At 40.5% G+C, this 20218-nt stretch overlaps 1 protein-coding gene and 1 pseudogene across 8 annotated transcripts in view; both read right to left on the reverse strand.

Annotated features, from left to right (window-relative positions):
* Positions 1 to 20218, reverse strand: part of Wasf1 (WASP family member 1) — a 53876-nt gene that overhangs the window by 11004 nt on the left and 22654 nt on the right. For 7 of the 8 annotated variants that reach the window (XM_036169243.1, XM_036169242.1, XM_036169241.1 and 4 more), the window contains exons 2-3: positions 4440 to 4604; positions 734 to 868 (exon numbers count right to left, since the gene is read on the reverse strand). In XM_036169243.1, coding sequence (XP_036025136.1) covers positions 734 to 868; positions 4440 to 4572 — 268 coding nt within the window. In that variant the 5' untranslated portion in view covers positions 4573 to 4604. Of the gene's footprint in view, positions 1 to 733; positions 869 to 4439; positions 4605 to 13135; positions 13161 to 20218 lie in introns of those variants that run through there. The other variant, XM_036169246.1, reaches the window with a different exon arrangement.
* LOC118570663 lies at positions 10173 to 12603 on the reverse strand (annotated as a pseudogene).

The raw sequence follows: 20218 nt of genomic DNA on the forward strand, positions 1-20218 counted from the left end.
ACACGCCTTCAATCCCAGCACTCAAGAGGCAGTGACAGGTGCAGCTCTGAGTTCAAGGCCAGCCTTATCTACAGAGTAAGTTCCAGATAGCCAGGTCTACACAGAGAAACCTCTTCTCTTCTCAAAAAAAGACCCAAAAAACAAACAACAACAAAAAACCCAACATCAAAACTCGAAAGAATAATCAGCGTTTCAAGGCATTTAAAAAGTTAATATGCAAGATAACTATAGCAGCTGGGTGGTTCTACCATTAATAAATAGCAATGTGGTTTTTTAATAAAACCTTATATCCCAGTTTTATTCTTGGCATAGAACAATTTGTTTGGGGAATGTTCATTTAGAGCAGACAGTAGCAGCAGTCAATTAAATATCAAAGTCATAGTTTAGCAATACATACACAAGGGCACAGTAAAAGAAGTGACATCGGAACCTTAAGATTTCAGACACTTTTCAAATAATTTCAGTTTCTCAGACACAAAGCACATAAAAAGTAAGGGAGAAAGAACTGAAGAAAGTCTGAAATCAAGAAATAAATAGTATTCCCCAAAAGGCTTTTTTTAAAAAGCAGCACTGGAAGCCAAGCTGACAAAATCTTAGATAATACTGATTTATTTCTGCACGGACACAAAAGGTCAAGGGGCGACTGTAATAAATCCACACTTAAAATTACTCACAAACACACTCATCTCCTGTCTTAATACAATGTAAACAAAAAACACACAGAGTAACTTACGTTCTTCTTCTTTAGGGTCAAGCTGTGTGACGCTAACAGACAAACGATCCACACGTTCTTGTAACGAGTTAACTCTGAAGGAAAAACTATGCGCTTCATTGAATAATTCTCCAAATATGTCTTCAGCATACTTACCTAAGCAAAAATGAAACACAGCACAGTGTAATGCAGCTGTGATCACTCATTCACAAGAAGCAGGTTAACCCCTGTCACTTAGGGCATTCATCTGGAACTGCATTCATAAGAAGCAGGTCAATTCTTGTTACACAGGGCATTCATCTGGAACCGCCTTACACTGGAAACCCCATCCTAATGTTACCCAGCAATACGAGGTCAGTGGAGGCAGGGGTGTAGGGGTGTGTGTGTGTGTGTGTGTGTGTGTGTGTGTCTAGGAAAACTTGACTCTAAACCCTGCCCTACTACATTCTGCTTGGTGATGTGTCTAAAATGGAAAGACTTTAAATGTTTTATACTTAACTTCCAGATGAGGGTTAGGGAAGACTATTATGTAAAAATACATACAAAAAAATTTTCACTCCATAATCAGTGTTTGTACAGACTCTGCTAGAGCTGGATTTCAAGCCAGAGATACAAGACTAGTTACTGTCTCAGCAAACACAGAACCAATACTTAGGAGATACATTTGACCTCTTATTATAATTGCTTTTAAAAATTATTAAAAAGCTCTATTATTCAACTTATCTAGTCATGTATATCCTTATCACCAAAAACTAAAAGCCAAAATGACCAGAATTCCTCCAAAGTTCGCAGATTTTAAACAGAGGATGATATTTAAACAAGTATGAAAAGCAATTTAAAAGTAGAGTAGGCTCAAATCTTTCCTTCATTCACAGTGAGGCACTGGTATCAATTCCTTCAGCTGTCAAATAAGAATAATATATAATAAATACATAAAATATATTGTATATAATTATTGATAGTTATATTTATACATAAGTAAATATAAGTAATAACTATCTATCTCAAAAAGAAGTTTGAAGGAAAGAAGACACAGACAACAAGATGTCTGGCACAAACGTGACTCAGCAACAGTAGAGTAAGAGCCTGGAGCAGAGGAAGCGTCTGACTGTGGCTGTGGGGACAGTGTTCAAGGTATTTCCAGACAGTTTCCTGGCAGGTAAGAGAAGCATTACAAATGGGCTATCAATTCAAATGTCAGGGACACAGATGAAAATTACTACTTCATCTCTAAAAGAGATCAGTTTAAAACAAGGACCTTTTCATAGTTCAAGCATGCCTAAAATTATAAGCAGGTTTTTAGATGCTGTGCTGGCTAGTTTTACGTTAGCTTGACACAAGCTAGTCATTTGGAAAGAGCCTCAATTACGGAAATGTCTCCACCAGACTGGCCTATTGGGCGTTTTCTTGATTGATGATTAATATGGGAGTGCCACACAATGGGTGGTGTCACCCCTGGGCTTGGTGGTCCTGGGTGCTAAAAGAAAGCAGGCTCAGCAAGCAAAGGGGATCAATTCTTCTATGACCTCTGCATCAATTCCTGCCTCCAGGTTCCTTCCTTGAGTGATGAATGGAGTGTGGTATCAGAGTTGCAAGTTGAAATATATTTTTTCATCCCCAAAGCTGTTTATGACCATGGTGTTTTATCACAGAAACAGAAAACCTAACTACAACAGATACATTTGGATTTTTCTGGAGAAACGGTCCATAGCTTTTCAACAGTTTTAAAGAGTCTATGACACTCTCCCCCAGAAGTTTAAATGCTCAACACTTTAGCTGCCAGCATCCCATCCATTCTCTTTATATTCCTTACATTTCCTATCTACCCCCTTTCTCTCCCAAAAGAGGTAAGTTTCAATGTGAAACCTATATGAAGTTCAACTATGCTGAGATTAGACCACACCAGCATTTTGTGCTCTCCCATGCTATCATCTATGAAACTGAGCATGAAGCCTCTCATCTAATATTCTGTCCTCCAGGCAGACTTCACCACGGTTGCCAACGTCAAGTCATTTTACTTCTCCCTGTGAACACGTGATTTTTGCCTCCAGTCTTCTCCTTTTCAAAATATTGCACTCTTTAAAGATCCAATTCAATCCAAACTTCAAATAGCAGGCTACCTTAAATCATAACTCACCTATGATAAGCTTTTAAAAATAATTCCTGCATCTACAGTTCATTCGAATGTAAATTATATATGCCTGTGCATTCTATTCAGAATGGTTTCTATACTTACAATATTTGAGATTCTTCAACTAAAGAATGAGATGTTATTTTGGGACAACAGCCACAAACCTTTAACATTAAACAGACTGTTCAACTTGATCTGTCCAATGTTTGTCTAATCCACTCCACCTATCCCCTCTCCTACTTTCTAGCCTATTACCTGCCTAGACTCTATGGTTTAGATAGATTGTTGTTCCCTAGAGGATCACGTGCAGGAGGTCTGGCCTTTGGTGTAGTAGCACTGAGACGGTGGAGCATTACAAACTGGGGACTAGCACAAGATGATAAAGTCATGGAGACATCTATCAGAAGGCTCTAATACTGTTCTCCTAGACTGGACTAGTTCTGAAGAGAGCAGGTTAAGATAAAGGCTCCCCATGTTAGTGACCAGCCAGCGGGTACCCTCTGTTTCTCCATCATACTGTGACATATAATCAAGCGGACCCTCACCAGAGGCTGAGCAGAGAAGGCTGCTCAAACTTAACTGTCAACTTCAAAAGGTGTGACCTAAGTATCTTTTCTTTATAGGTATCCAGAATAAAACACTATCTGTCAAATTATTTACATGCGAGAGCAAAAACTAGACTTCATTAGTTCAACTCGGCAATGTAAACTAACTGTCCAACAAGGGAAAACCTCAGGAAGGCCACAGTAAAAGATGCCTGAGGTAATTAGAACGCAACGGTTCAGAGACAACAAAACAGAAGACATTTATAGAGTGAATTTTAGATTTTCCCTAATTCTCTATTACAAAGATAGTCATTATTATTTTCCAATAGGGAAACATAAAATGTTAAGGGGGATGTATTTGTACTGAGAAGCGGGGGCGGGGGCGGACACAGGTCCCGAGACCACACCAAGCACTGTAGTTTTTTTCGCTGCTGGGTTCACAAGCAGTTTCTGCGCCATCAGGGGGTAAGACGGAAAACTCAGAATTGCCAGGAACTGTCTTACTTCGCTTTTGTTTGTCTGTTTGCCGGGAGCCAAGGTCTCTTGCTGCTTCACAACACAGTGTGTTTTAGACTCTTGGTCACGTCTTCTGGTGTCCCTGACACAAGTCACATTCCCAGCCTATTGCTGTCGCTGGCCTTGCTCTCTATACTTTTCATCATATGGAAATATTTCCTTATGTTAATACAATATATTTAAAGAGATCCTAAAGTCCCAAAATATGAACAGTCGAACTCTCCAGAAATAGTAAACAGAAGTAACAACCAAGCAAAGTCCGATCCTGGTTCTATCTTCTGAGATCAAATCACATTTTCCCATTAATCTCAGTAATTCTAATCTCCATGTGATACTGATTTGAGAGATTCTGTTAACAGGAAGAAGAAATTACCATTCAAACTCACTGATTTTACATAAAGTGACTAAAATTCTCATGGTTAACATTAAAATCTTTCTATGAAGCATCCCTCCTAAATCACAAGTACATTTTCTTAACACTCTAAGTCTAAAGCAAATTCTGGTTTGCAATGTTTAAACTGGTATAAATGCTTACTTAGGCTACTCAGTTGTCTAATTATATTTGCCAGGGAAATGTTGGTTACACATTCCAGTTCATTCTTAATGCCCCTGGGCAGCGCTGTGTGGCACAAGTGCCTAGGGTCAATGTTTCTTTTCACTAATGGCATCTTGAGATCAGCCGCTTGCTGTACCAGCTCACCTGTGAGAGACAAAGAGAGAAACCTGTATTACAGCTGTGACACACAGTGACATATTTAAGACTGGAGCTATACACTGTATGAAGACAAAATAGAGCCACCTCATCCACAGCCAAGTTTGTTTGTTAACTATTTCTTTGCAATTACACACACACACACACACACACACACACACACACACACACACACAACCATTCTTGTAAATTTTCAGTATCAACTGCCCTTGGGGAATTCATACCATTGTTATTCAGCGCGGGTAGAGATTTGTATTATGTGACTGGTGTAAGAGATCCTCACTAAGGAACTCTAAAAAAGCTGAGAAAGTAGCACCAAGTTTATATTTCTACATGTACCAGCTGTGCTCAACAGCTCACCACCTGAAATCTCATCAAATCTACCAAATCTTTAATTATCAAAAAGTTCTGCTTCTTTGAATTGCAGTCTGTCCTCACTTGGGGGAATCCCCATGTGCACAAATTCAACAAGCAAGGGTTAAACTTCACTGACCAGAAAATATCAACTATGAATGTACAAACTCAAGCGTCAGGGTGGGCTACACACCAGTCACCATGAGATGCCTCATGATCAGTGTGACCCACCAAAGTCAGTCTGCTGCACTGTGTATGTTACTCGCTCTCAGAGAGCAAAGCTTTTCACTGTGATGCCTTCTTGCCTGTCATCCTAAACCCCCCACACTCTTACACAACACATGGCTGGAAAGGGGAGTCGACAGAAACGAAAGAGCAGCCAACCCCCACCCAAGAAGATAATGCTGAGAAAGAAATTCAAATATAATCCAAGTGCAAAAAAAGACCAGACTAGAAATGTCAGTGCTGGAAAGACTTAGCAAAGGTCAACTTAGGGTCACAAATGAGAAATGTGTTTGCGACAAAGGGAGTGTGTGCTGCAGACAGTGAACGCTCGAAGAATTTCGCACGCCAGGAAGCCTCGGCGCTGCAGCAGTTCACAGAGGGACAGGAGAATACATCGGAGGCTGATTCAGATGCAGCAGAGAGAGGCTGAGAGTTTGCCAAGGCACAGGCAAAGACCTCACTCTGCTAACTGCGCTTTTGTACGCTGCACAAGGCAAATATTGTTCAAAACGCTCTTGGCAAGTTCTTTAGTAAGAAATTCTTAATGAATTCTAATGGTTTAAGTTACATTTTACTTATATCCAGTCAATTTTACTTCTTAGAAAAAGTCCTTGTACTTTTTTAATAGCAAAAGAGTTTTTAAGGTTTTCTGGTTGTGTGTATGATGTGTATGGGTGCAGACATGCACTTGTGGACAGCAGAGAACTTCTCGGCATCTGTTCTCTCCTTCGAGCAAGGCAATGGGGATCAAACCCCTGTCTTCAGACATGTGGTAAAGCACTTCTACCTGCTGAGTCATCTGGCCTTCAAGACACTGTTTTGGAGAATAAAACAAAAACAGGGAACATGAAAACATCATAAAGAAAGAGTATCATTTCTCCCACGGATTAAGATCATTTCCTGTAGTCTCCACTGTGTGAGAGTGTGTGTGTGTGTGTGTGTGTGTGTGTGTGTGTCGACCTTGTTTTTTGAGGCAGGGTCTCTCCTGTGTGTGGCTCCCAGCACTGGAATTGCTGGTGGGCACGGCTACACTAATGTTTTACACAGGTGACAGGATGTTGGACATGGGTCCTTATGTTCATCCACTAAGAACTTTACTGACTGAAACATCTCTCCAGCCCCATGGTTTATTTTTTAAGGTGTGTGTGTGTGTGTGTGTGTGTGTGTGTGTGTGTGTGTGTGTGCGCGCGCGCCCCCAACTCTCCTTCTAGATCCCTCCTCAGTAGATTCCCACCTGACTCTTACAGTCCTGTCTTCACGTGCTGCTCTGCCCAGAACGCCTCCCCTTTTCTTCTCCTCCCAGGGCATACTAACTGTTGAGACTATACTAAGCACCTCTCCTTTGAAACCTCACTGAACTCCCCAGGAAGATCTAACGACAACTTTTGGTGTCCTCAACTTTGACCCATATTTACATTAACAGAATTCTATCAAGTATATGCTACCGTATTGCACTGGGTTACATATTCAGACTTGGAGAGAAACAAAATCTTGCCTTATTCAACTTATATTTCTAATATCTAAATAGGTGATGATGAAGAGTTGATCAATATATAAGTGGAAGAAAAAGCAGTCATGGCATAGAAGTGCAGGAACAGTAAGACTCTTCAGGTCACTGAGATGGCAGACAAGCACACATACCCTCTAAAGCAACTACTTAGTTATCATTTAAAGAGGTGAGGGCTTTTTTATTTGCACAGAAAAGGATATATTGAAAACAACAACAACAACAACATCCTACAGTTGCACCACAGAATCAACGTTTGCCCATTTTGTGCAGGGATAAAGCAGGGATATGACTTATTTTTGGGCACCTGTAGACTCCAGCTCAGAGGCTAAGGGACAGCAAACACATACCTTCTGGTGGACAAATGTAGACAGGCCTATGAAGTTGTTTCAAACCCTGCTGTGATGCCGAAAGGAAAATGGCTTTCGGTGTGTTACAACAGTGTCTTTCCACACAACGCAAAGGTCCCTGAAATAGTTTGCCTTTCACCCTTCCCTTCCCTTCAGTTCACTCCAGACTCACTTCTCATTTCCCCGTCTAAACTGCAATGGCCATCTACCTAATTCAGCTACCAAAATCTTAGTGGTAAAAACGTAAACGAAAGCGATGAAAATGTCAGATTCCTTGTTTGAGAGATCCCTTCACCACTTTTAACACAGCACCTTCTGCCAGATTAAAGAGAATAAAAACCAAAATATACAATAAAACAAATTAATTACCAAGTGAAAATGAAATCAAATTTATTTCATTGTTTTTAATATACTGAAAATGACATTTTATTTAAAAGTAATACAAAATTGTAATGAGCCAATTACATATAACTTAACATCTTTTAAACTATCCATGTTTAACTTGATTCTGAAGGGAAACTTTAATCTAACAAGAAAGCCAAAATATATTTGGCTATAACATAAAACAATTTGTTTCTGAAATTGTTGCTCTGTTCCTCTAGGTCACAGCTAAAGACACAACCATAGCAACCCCTCACTTCCTATTATATAACCCACATGGTTCAAAAATAATCAGCTGTAGAAGATATAAAAACCTAAAGCAATTCTCAGGTTTTTCATATATATATTTCCAAAGTTCTTAGCAAATAAATTATCAATTACTGATACAAACTTAATTATGTGTCACCTAAACAAATTCTTAAATTCCTAAGATTCTTAAAAATCTTAAATTCTTGTTTGTTTGTTTTTGTTTGTTTTTGGGAGCTGAGGAACAAACCCAGGGCCTTGCGCTCTACCACTGAGCTAAATCCCCAACCCCTTAAATTCTTAAAATAATTTTTAAGATAAAAATTTTAGCAAAAATCTAAGTAATGTTTTTAATTAGGAAAACACACCTTTTTTATGGGCATAGTTCTAAATCCTGATGCACGCTGTGATTTAAAATTTTAAATTAGCTGCAATAATGCTGAAGATGACAGGTTTACTAAAGTAATAGACTGAATGCTCCCTTTGAGAGCAAAGAAAACACAACTGAAGAAATTCAACCTCAGCAAAATATCTGACAGTATATGAAATCAAAGCTGTACTTTGGTGACCATATTAATCATTTTCTAAGTTCTTCTCAGCCTGTTTTCTGCTGATTTTTAATGAGGCACGCCTATGTATAAAAGCATGAAGCAATATGTAAGAGTCAAGATGTCCTAAGGTCGGATACCATAATGATGTTGAAACTTTAGAGAGCACAAAAACAAGCTATACAAATCCTCATTTTCAGAACTCAGAAAACTAGCCTATGGGGAAGCCAGCCACAGGCCTGCTCCACACAGGGCTGGGCACCACTACGGTGAACAGGTATGTGGTGGCAAAATGGGAGAGGGGCGAAGCAGGGTGGTTCATGCGCTGTGGAGAGCGGAACTGAAGACACAAGGGTTGTGAGGAACAGGCTGCTATGGGTGGTCTATGCTGCAGTCAAAGGCCAGTCTGGGTCTGTGGCCCTAATGAAACCCGGGTCTGTGTTGATGTTCATGACCCATGATACCACTGGGAGCTATGAGGATGCCCACGGTCTGGATGCCACCTGAGGCCATGTTTATGTCTGAGGGCCATACTGATCTGAATGGCCTGAGCCACTACTGAGGTCATGTTGACATCCAAGCCTAAGCTGCAGCCGAGGGCCATGTGTGGATCCATGTCCCTACTGCAGCCCGGGTCTGTGTTGCGGTCTGTGGTCCATGTTATTACCAGGGGACATTGAAAAGCTGGCCCAGGTCGTCTGGGCACCAGAGAACTGGTTCTGCCCCTTGTCAGCTATCTCAGCTGGAGAGCTGTCCCCACTCCCGGGGAAGAAATGGCCCCAGTGACATCAGCATGGGAAAGCTGGCCCTGACCCTTGCCTGAGACCATCTCAGCAGAGGCCTAGACTGACCAACTCAGCTACCACCCAGGCCCACATCTAGGGCTTTGAGCTGGCCCACCCCAACATCTATCTACCCCATCTATGAGCTGCTACAGTGTGTGAAGGTACTAGTCCTGTGGAACCATAGCTACAGGATGACTTAGGGCATGTGTGCCAGAGGTCAGAGGACTTGAACCAGACCAATAACTCATTGCAAAAGGGTGTACTGCAAAGGCCACTATGACAAATGATTATGTGATGGAGAGCTGGGAAGGATGGTGGAGCTAAGTGTTTTTATTTTGTTTTGCTAATTTTCTTTTTTAGAGAGAGGCTCCAAAGTGGAGGGCGGACATGGAAGGACTGGGAAATGAGTGGGCCTGGGGTGCAAGATATGAAATTCACAAAGAATCAATTAAAAAATTATGAAAAAAGGTGGAAAACTAGCCTATAAAATTACTTAAACTGTTTAAAGGGGTACATGTAAACAATGCATAAAAATCACTGCTTGAAAACGATAATAATTATAACCAATAACTACTTTTTAGTCTAAATGCAAAATGTTCTTCGCACACTCATATATTTAAAGGGTCCCCCGCTGGTGACAGCTGGAGCCTACAGAAATTCGAGAAGGCCCTGCTGGCAGAAGTGGGACTTAGAGAGCTAGCCTGCCTTATCCCGGCCCTCTCTGCTTCTTAGTCTAGCTGCCATGTGGAGATCTCTACCACTTGGTCCTGTAGCCACAGAACTCCCCAGCAGCCAAAACCAAAACCAAATACAAATACAAAATAGCCTCTGTACGTTACTTCTGTCAATGCTTTGTTAGCGCAACAAGAAAAATAACTAATGCAACCTGCTAAAGCAATTACATACGAAGTATGAGAACTTCTAGTGTTTCCCTATGAGGTCAGCAGTGAACCCTAAGTCTTAGGACTCATGCCCGTCTAACAGCCAATGGCCATTTCAAGCACTTTCTTAGTTAAAAAAATAAAATAACATTAGTCTTAACTTTTTAAAAAACAGACTTAATTCACTTTATTTTTCCTGTGTAAAAACCCTTATGGGTGGCCACAGCTGGAGCCTGAGTGCCCTGAACAGAGACTCTGGTGAGGGTTTTCACAAGATGGTCAGTGTACAGTCTCCTTCCAGAGGCTGGGATCAGGTAGCTGCTGTCAGTCTTGGAGATGGCACCAAAAGTGGCCTTGACAACGTTGCCCTGGTGGCAGTGCAGCCCCTGGCTGATGAGTAGCAGTCATCAATAGCAGACACTAGCCATCAGCAGCAGCTTTGTAGGCACAGGGGCAGAGATGATGCCAGTGCCTCTGGGGGCACGGATGAGATGCACCAACACAGAGCCACAGCGGCCTGCATGACAGTGTGGGGCTTGCCAATCTTGTTGCCCCAGTAGCCTCTGCACAGGGACAGTGGACAGCTTGGCCAAGATGATGGCCCCTCGGATGGCAGTGGCTACCTCCTTGGAGCACTTAACGCCAAGACCAACATGATTATTGTAGTCCCTGATAGCGACAAAAGCCTTGAACCTGGTCTGCTGGTCAGCCCCGTTTCTGCAGTGGCATGATCTTTAGAACCTCATCCTTCAGGGATGCACCCAGGAAAAAGTCAATAATCTTGGGTTCCTTAATGGGCAGAGAGAACAGGTAGATCTGCTCCAGGGACTTGATCTTTGTGTCCTTGACCAGCTTGGTAATGGGGATCCACTCACTCCTTATCTTCAGCTTTACCTCCAGGAGCCTGTTGGCCTCAACTACAGGCCTTGACCTTGACTATGATCTAAAGACTAAGACGATGCCAAATCCTCCAAGGAAGCTGCTGCAGCCTCCTAATCCTGGACCCTCAGTTTCTCCGGACCCCCCTGCTGTACAGCATCATCCATCAAGTGATGTTTTCTCAAAGAAGGAGCACTAAAAATTTTACATCACAGAAATAATTTTCAATTTCCCTAAGACTACTGGATATTTAGTTACTGAATATAAAGATCTATTATATGATCAATGGAGACAGACCAGCATGAAATAATTATTCAAATAAAAAGTTCCCGTATTTTAAATATTTTAAGAAATTTTGACAGAGAAATTTTTTTTTGTGTAGTGTATATGTTTCTGTACAGGTGAACTGGCCCATGTGTGTGCATGCAGAGGTCAACTTTGGGTATATCTCTACATGCTCTTCACCTTATTATTACTATTAGTGATGTTATTTTCTTGTGATAGGGTGGCACACTGAACCTGGAGCTTACCATTGCAGCTAGAATGTGGCTCATGATCCCCAGTATCTGCCTGTCTCTGCTCTCAGTGTCTCAGGGCTGAGGTCCCAGGTGAGCGACATCACAGCCAGCTTTCTGTGTCTGCATCTGAACTCACATCCTCATGCCTATGTTGCCATCATGTTATCCCGAGCTATCTTCCCACCTAAGGAACACTGTTAACAGAAATGTCCTAGTCCCTTGAGATTAGAATTGATGTCATTACATGTAATAAACTAATTAAATAATTTCAGCATGGAAATGTTTAGAGAAATTCTTCTTGGAAAATTTTTTCTTAAAATACTATACAAGTAACAAGATGCTTCACAGTTTTGAAAGGCAAAACTGATTAAGGTAATATAAAAGTTTTGAAAAAGAATTAATAAGAATTACACTGAAACAAAATATATAAATCTAATTTTGAAACACAAATTCAATCATATAGCATCACAGACCTCTAAACAACCAATTATTATAAACATACTGTTTAAAAAAGTACCAGTACAGGGCTTCCTAACTTGCTTCTCTTTAGACCTCCAGTGTTCAGACCCAAGACTTTCATTACTGTAAATGTTCATTATTGTAAGTGAAAATCTGAAGGAAACAGTTTAACAGTGTAATAAAAGAAGCTTGTGCGAAACTACCTCAGGATTATATTCCACGTGACAACACTAATATGTTAATTTTGGTAGTCTGAGACCGAAAAGAATAAATTGTTAGATGAAATAAAGAAAAAGCAAATGAAATACGCTACACAGCAATCATAACCCTGACAGCATCGGCCATTTCAAGAGTCGAAAGAGACAGTGCACACAAGCAGTAATTAGATCACCAGACCCAAGTTTATTATGTGATTCCATGTTACTCTTCAAGAAAACACGTATTTCTTGGGTTAATAAACCAGTACCGAAACTTTACAAATCTGTATTATTACAGCAATGTTCTTTTCAATAGTTTAAGAGATATTACTTGGAAATCTGAGATGTCTGTGTCACAAATTCAGATTAAGTCACCTGAAAAATAAGATCAAGCGAGCACTCTATATTAAAAAGTGCATCTTTAGGCATGTGAGGCACCTCACACTGTAACCCCTGCACTAAAAAGGGTAAAGCAGGCAGACTATTTCGAGTTCAAGGCCAGCCTGAGTGACACAGGGAGTTCCTTGAGGTTCACCTGGACCACAGAGTAATGAGGCCTGTCTGAAAAGCAGTATTTTCCTATGGAGTAGTTATGACACATGGCTATCCAACAATTCACAGTTTACTAAACACCAGTGATCTACTACCGTACGACATGCTGAAGGGGCAAGAAAAACACAGGTTGTCTTTGGATCTAGTGTCTAACTATGTAAGGTCTATTTTTTTAAAAAACAAAGATTTATTTATTTATAATGTATACAGTGTTCTGCCTGCATGTATACCTGCACGCCAGAAGAGGGCGCCAGATCTCACTACAGATGGCAGTGAGCCACCATGTGGTTGCTGGGAATTGAACTCAGGACCTCTGGAAGAGCAGCCAGTGCTCTTAACCTCTGAGCCATCTCTCCCCAGCCAAAGATCGAATTTCTTTAAAAGGGATTATCAAGAGTTAGCAAGCTGAGGGCTAAACTCTGTTTAGATTTTCACTTGAACTCAGATACCTCATATGCAAACACCGCCCAGAACGGGAAAGACCAGAATGTAAATAAAGAAGACGGGCAACAAGTAGAAGACCGGCTCAAACAGGACCCTGAACACCGTCTGGAGATGTTCGACGCTACCCTAACCGAAGCCTCTGAACAAACTGCAAACCAAGATGGGGCTGACTGTTCTAATCTTGGTCCATCACCTTTCTTTCTATAAAGACGTGAGCAGCAGGAAACAGCAAAGTGGAGGTGAGCCAGTTGGAAGATGGATGAAGTAGTCTAGGAGATACAATTGGTAGTCACCAGCACTTGGGGACATACTGGCATCAATTTTGGGTATATCCTAGAGGTAGAATAAATGAAGAATGATGATTAGGAGTAAGATCCGAATTCTGGGTGTAAGAAAATTTCTAGAGTCAGTTCATATTATTTCTGTAGCGTAGCAATTATATCAATCTATTATTCTGATCCATAAAATCTATGTACCATGAAGGGATTTATCAACTGGGAAAAACCTTATGCAGAAAGTAATTAAATGTTTGGAGAAGGAACCAATGTAAAGGTCCGATGAGATATTTAGTGGTTTCATTCATCTCCCTTAGTATTTTTCCTGTGTTTTGTAATTCTCCTGTATGACATACACATTTTACCTATTCTAGGCCAAAGGGGAAAGCTTAGATCCATACAGCCACTCTGTTCTCCTACATCATTCCCATACTCTCTACACCTGCAACCTGTATCTTCCGGACTTGTGGACCACCCGGCCAAGGCAAACAACATTCCTAGCACTTCAACCTGCACTGCTGGCCAACCTACGCACACATGCAATGATGTCTTCTTTTGCAGATAGAGTATCTGCATGATCAATGCTTCATTTACCTGACTGTCCTGACTCTACTCTTCATGTCTCAGCAAACTGAATGAATGGTGAACATGTCAATGGCATCAGTCTGTGCTACAGTCTGTGAAACTAAACATCCATAATGAGATAAATTTATTTTCCTTTTTAAATGGACTATTCAAAATGGACAGTTTATAGGACTTCAACGATTCTAAGGCTAATAGTACAGTGACATGCAGGACTGGGCATTTTTAAAAACTTAAAAAGCATTTACTGTTTTGTGTAGGCTTTGCAGTGCATGCCACAGGGCATTTGTAGAGGTCAGAGGACAACCCTCACCTTTATGTGGGTTCTGGGGATCAAACTCTGGTCACCAAGCTTGTGCCCAGGACACAGCATTATTTTTTCCATTTATTATTTAGTGTCACAGATGGAGGTCAGAGGACAACTTGGGGACTTACTTCTCTCCTCCTACAATATGAGCTCTGAAACTGAACTCAGGTTGTCAGGCTTGGCAGCAAGTTTCTTTATCCACTGAGCATCTCATCAGCCCCAGGAGAGAAAAGATTTTATGTTTACATAACTGTAAAAAAAATTGAGTGATGTATTATCACCTTTTGAAGAGGAAAAACATCTTTCAGACTTCTAATATTAACATTTTATGTTACTTAGATATATACAAATATCAAATCCTTATAACTCTTATACAACCATGCAAACAACAGATGAAACTACAAAGCCAACAAATTCTAATTAATATTTAGTATGAGGAGATTCTTGAGCTCTCGCGGCACTGCCTGCTGTAGGAAGTGTGTACTAACTGCTTCAGAGTTATGCTTTACTTTGTTGATGTTGTATGCTCACAGCCATTTCTCTGAAGAAATTTGATTTTTACAATACCCAGTTGATACTAGTTAGTCTTACAGTGTGAAAATATTATATAGAAAGCTTGCCTCTATACGAGCATCATTAAAGTGAAAGGTTCAAGTTAGACCATTGACCACCAAACAATGTTAACATAACCAGAAAGAAAGACACTGAAGTCAGCTGACATGCAGCCGTCTAAAAAATCCAGAGTAAGCTTTCATTACTCCTTTCCAAGTAAACACTAAAACAAAACAACAAATAAGATAGAGACTCTTGAGCATCTACAAAGATGTCCTGGGTAAGAACCACTGAAGGCCAAGTTGAGCTCAAAGCGGGGCGCTGTGCACTGAGGGGCTGGGAGCACAATCTGCTTCTCTGTGCTCTTCTGACCATACTCCAGTTCCTCTTTAATAGTAAGGTGACTCACAGTGTGCACTTTACAAAACGTTTGTATAAACCTTCATTCAGAGAATAAGTAAAATTTCACCAAGGAGAAGAATTATTCTTTTTCCCAACCCAAATGGAAGGTCTAATTTTAAAAAGTAGCAAAGTACATCCTTGATATCACAGAACACTGCCCTGCCCGAGGACTCTTGGCTCATGACTCCGCCAACATATAAAAGTTTACGCCAGATCCAAATGGCTTGTCATCTTCTGGCCAGATCTCGTCCTCTTGATATGTATTTCCAGATACTGGCTGGCTGGCCTTTCCTCCATGTCTCTATGAAGAAAACTCAAAACCGTGGGCCCTATTTTTCTCCAGGAAAAGTAAAAAAAATAAAAATCTATCTCTTTACTGTCAATAGCTCTATCAAATAACCAAGTCAGAAATCCTGGGGTCCTTTCACCTCCAACCGCATCATGTTCAGTTTGTACAAAAATCTCCATTGGCTACATTTCTAGAACTGGTGTGGCATTAAATGCTGACACATCTCTTACAACTTCTACAGCTCGGGCTGGAAAGACGGCTCAGTGGGTAAAAAGCACTTGCTGTGCAAGTGTGAGGACCTGAGTCCCAGTCTCCAGCATCCACATAAAGCTGGGTGCCTCTAATGCACAGGACACGGAGACAGAGGAATCCCCAGAAAGCTGCTGGCTAGCTACCAGCATACACGCTAAGGCCCTGTGGGAGGTGAGACTCGACACCTGAGGTCCTCTGAACTACACACACACACACACACACACACACACACACACACACACACACACACACACGGTACACACACCAAAACATTTTTTAACTGTCAATCTTCCATTTTCTTTGAATTTACATTCCTATTTCCCTCACAAATACTGGGAACACATTTTGATTCCTACTTAAAAGTCTGTAAGATAGACTGTAATTTAACTTTCCTCTAGTGTTGGACAGTTTTATGACTTTTTCTTTTTCTTTTTTTTTTTTTTGGAGCTGAGTGAGGGTTGAACCCAGGGCCTACCACTGAGCTAAATCCCCAACCCCGACTTTTTTTTTTTTTAATAATTAACAGTGGGGGAAGCTTTCACCATGGCTCAAGTTTCTATTGACTTAAATATAAAAGACTCAAGCCTCTGAAATATTCATTTTCAAAGTAGGTCTTACAGGAAAACAAAAATTTTCAGCTCTCACATGAGGGCATTTTACTATTTTCTCAGCTCTCTAAGAACCAAGACAGGTTAACTTCTTTGTGCCCCAATTTCTTATCTTTAAACTGAGGAAAACATTTTCTACCTCAAGGGATTGACATGACAGCAAAAATGGGTATCACACACACAGACACAGAAGTCCTTATCGCACAGTAAGCACTGCCTCCTAGCTCACTACTAAGAATCACACTGAATGCTAGGAGACAGAACTGGCTCTCTCTCGGACTTCTGTTTTTAAAGTGAGAAAACGTGTGGATATAGTATTACAGGGTACAGATGGCTTCCAAGTACACATGTGAGCTGTATATGGGGCATACTTAGCACTCTCACATAAGAGGGCATAGATAAAATGAATTTCCACTAAGGCAAGAAGATGGAAGGTTAAAATTTAGAGAAAAGGTTGAAAATACATGTTAGGGATGTTTGCTGGTCACAGAGGCAGAAAATTCTCAAGAATATAGTAAAGGGGTTTAGGAAGGCTGGAGACATCAGTCAAACAAGGAGTGCTCAAAGGAGTGAGCATTCATGAGTGCAGAAGATAAAAAACAAAGGCTTGTTCTGCTGGCTGACTCATAAACAGTAAGATGAGTCACAAAAGAATTATTTCTGGATCTTTTCAAAGCAAAGGGATACTCATGTTTATGTTAGGGTCTAAGGGTACAAGTTATAGCATACAGAAATAAACAGCCTTTCTTTCTAACTTTACTGCATAAAAATAACGTATTAAATGATTGGCATAACAGGGATAGTGCTCTCTGTCCCAAATTCCAATTCATTGTTTATTCATTTCATTATAATCATGTGGACTTTCTCCTAATTCTTATTCCTGGACTTGCTAATTACTAGGAATACACACTTACTTAATATGGCTTTATTATTCCTTAGTTTTATTCAGTGCTACAAAGAAACTCCTTTGCTATTTTCCAGCCTATTATATGTTCCTGACATAATTTTTCATCTTGGCATTTCACTATACAGAACAGTATTTTCTCATACCACACCTGGGCATTACAACGTGTACTTTTTCTTCCTGGCACTTCCAAAATACAGAAGAAAAGTACTACTAAGTATCATCCTCATTGTTAATAGTTTCAGTTCAGAAAAGCCTGTCTCTGTCAAGACAGGAAGAAACATTAAAAGCTAGGCTAGATTATTAAGTCTCATTTCTGTAGATACCTAGACTTACCTGGAAAAGTTAAGAAAACTGTCGAGGTTCATAAAAGGCACAGCCAAGCTAAGATCAGATCTTAGGTTTGCACACTTTGCATATCATCCTGCTTATTCTGCTCTTAACTGTTACTGTTTCAGATCCACTCTGGATTTCTGAAAAGGCAGACTCACAACTCTCACAAAATCCTAAAAGATTCCAGTGGGATTTTGAGGTTGCAAATAATGCTTCCCAATTCCCAGATGACTACTACTTTCAAGAAACAGCTGCAGATTATACAGAAGGATTAAAACATAGTGAAGATGCAAAATAATTAAGATGACTTCCCCACTCAGAAGCTTGCACAGGAACAAAGATATAAAGACTTCAAGGACAGTCACAACTAACATTTGCTAATGTCTAAAGCAGGCCAGACAAAAGCAGTAAAGAAAATGATATCACAGTAAGTGAGAGTTAAGGAAAATATTTATACAGACTACTGCTATTCAAAATACTAACTTTTAGCCTCATGTGACTAAATTAAGATTTAAAATAAGTTAAAAATCTACTCCACAATCATACTAATCATGCCAAAAGTGCTTCTGTGGCCACATGTGGCTTTGGCTGACACTCATACTGGGTACTTACAGAACTGTACAAAGCTCCATGAGACAGCACTGATGTTTCATGATATAGATAAAATGGCAGAGGTGAGGATACTTTAAATCAAGTATAAGAAATGTAAAACACAGAAACTTGTTTGAAAGGAACATAGAAGCAAAAAAAAAAAAAAAAAAAGAAAGAAAAAGAAAAGAAAAGACAAAAATGTACTGAAACTATACACTGTCAACTTTGGTTTTCAATGAAGAACTAATTAGAAGAGTAAGGTGGCAGACATTTGATTTAAAGAGTGTGCCTTGGGGAATGAACACAGAATGAGGAGTGACGAATCACAGGGTCTGTACACACATGCATATGCACAGCTTTAGTAAAAACTGCCAGTTTCCTAACACGCTGGAGCCAGTTTATATCCTACCAGCACCCCACCAAGAGTCCACGGACACCCCTGCTACCACCTGATGGACATTAACAGTCTGGCCAGCCAAGCAAGGCCAGCTACACTTTATTACCAAGTTTTATTTACCTAGTCTGTCAAAACCTTTCATTTCAGGCTGGGGTGACTAATCAGGTGAGGGAACTGGAACCACCCAAGCATGAGAACTAGTGTTTGGATCCCCAGAACACAAGTAAATACTGAGTGAGCACGACTACCCACTTGTAATTCCAGCTTCAGAAGGAAGAGACGGGATCTGCTTAGCAAGCACTAGCCATGAGTGAGGTCTGAGTTTGGTTGCTAACATAGAAATCAAGGTGGCCTGCCTGGGGTGGGGTGGGGCACGCAGCATGACAGCCAGACGACAGCCACATACACACAGAGGGAGGGAGGGGGTTGGGGCAGAGTATGAATGAGTAAGAATGATAGATTAAGCTCCATGTAATCCTGTCACAGTACTTGGCAGAGCTGCACAATGAAGATGAGAATCACTGATACTGGGACAGCCACAGGCACTGCCAGATCCCAAGGAAAGACTGCATCAGTGAAGTGCAGTCACGTGACAAGATTCTTTCCACCTCTTCAGTTCCTTTAGGACTTGATAAGGGTCTTCAAACACTGATTCCTACTGACACCAGATGGTACTTAGTAGAGCCTAGTATTGGGCTGTGGCCAGCAAAGTGAATAAATATCACGAACAAATAAGAAATAAAAGGCACAGGGTATGGCAGGGAGGAAAAACGGTCTTAAATGGGAGTACACAGAGATTGGAGGGGAAGAGTTAACTCGTCCTATCTTAAACCTTTCCATCTCCAATATTTATTTCCATCTTCCCTATACCGAATGTGTTCCATTACCTCCCCCACTGAAGACCGTTTTTTCTCCCTGCCATACCCTGTGCCTTTTATTTCTTATTTATAGCTTTTGTTCATGATATACTAACACAGCTAAACAGTATATTACAGTTTCTACCAACTAACCTCATTTTACTTACTAATGCCATCTTATAAAAAGCAAAACAAAACAATGAAATAAGAAAATCCTAAAAGAAAGGCAGTGGTTAAAGTTTCAGTTAACTAGTAGCCAAGCAAACCCAGAAATCCTACCTATGGTTAGACTGACTTGACAGCCTGTCTTCCCTTAATTAGATTTTTTTCTTGTCCAGATATTTTTCATAATCAAAATATGTGAGACCATATTCATCTAGGCCTATTTTCCTAAAGAGACTTGACAGTATATTATTGACTTTTTAAAATCTTCTTTAGCTTTCCATTTTGTCAAGGAAGATTAAGGGGGAAAAAAAAGAGGAACAAAGTGTGCGAAGTGCTTGTTGAAAGACATAAGGCCCCCAGCTTGTGTCCCTAGCATCCACATAAAAAGACAGGCATAATGGCATGTGCCTGTAGCCCAAACAGTGGGGCAAGGGGAACAGACAAAGATGGATGGCTCACTAGTTAACCACTCTAGCCAAAAAAGCAAGTTTTAGATTCAGTGAGAGACCCTGTCTCAAAAAATAAGGTAGAAAAACTACTAAGGAAGATACCCTGATGTCAACTTCCGGCATCCACATAGATCTGCACTCGTAAGTGCACACACACACACACACACACACACACACACACACACACACACACACACGGGTGGGAAGGGGGACAGAGAAAAAGGGAGAAATGTATCTCCTTATTCAGCCATACTTTCCGAATGCATTCTTATGATGTCTATATCCCATACTTCCCACTTCCTATGATGAAAAA

Source organism: Onychomys torridus, chromosome 19, assembly GCF_903995425.1.
Source record: "Onychomys torridus chromosome 19, mOncTor1.1, whole genome shotgun sequence".
Taxonomy (NCBI): domain Eukaryota; kingdom Metazoa; phylum Chordata; class Mammalia; order Rodentia; family Cricetidae; genus Onychomys; species Onychomys torridus.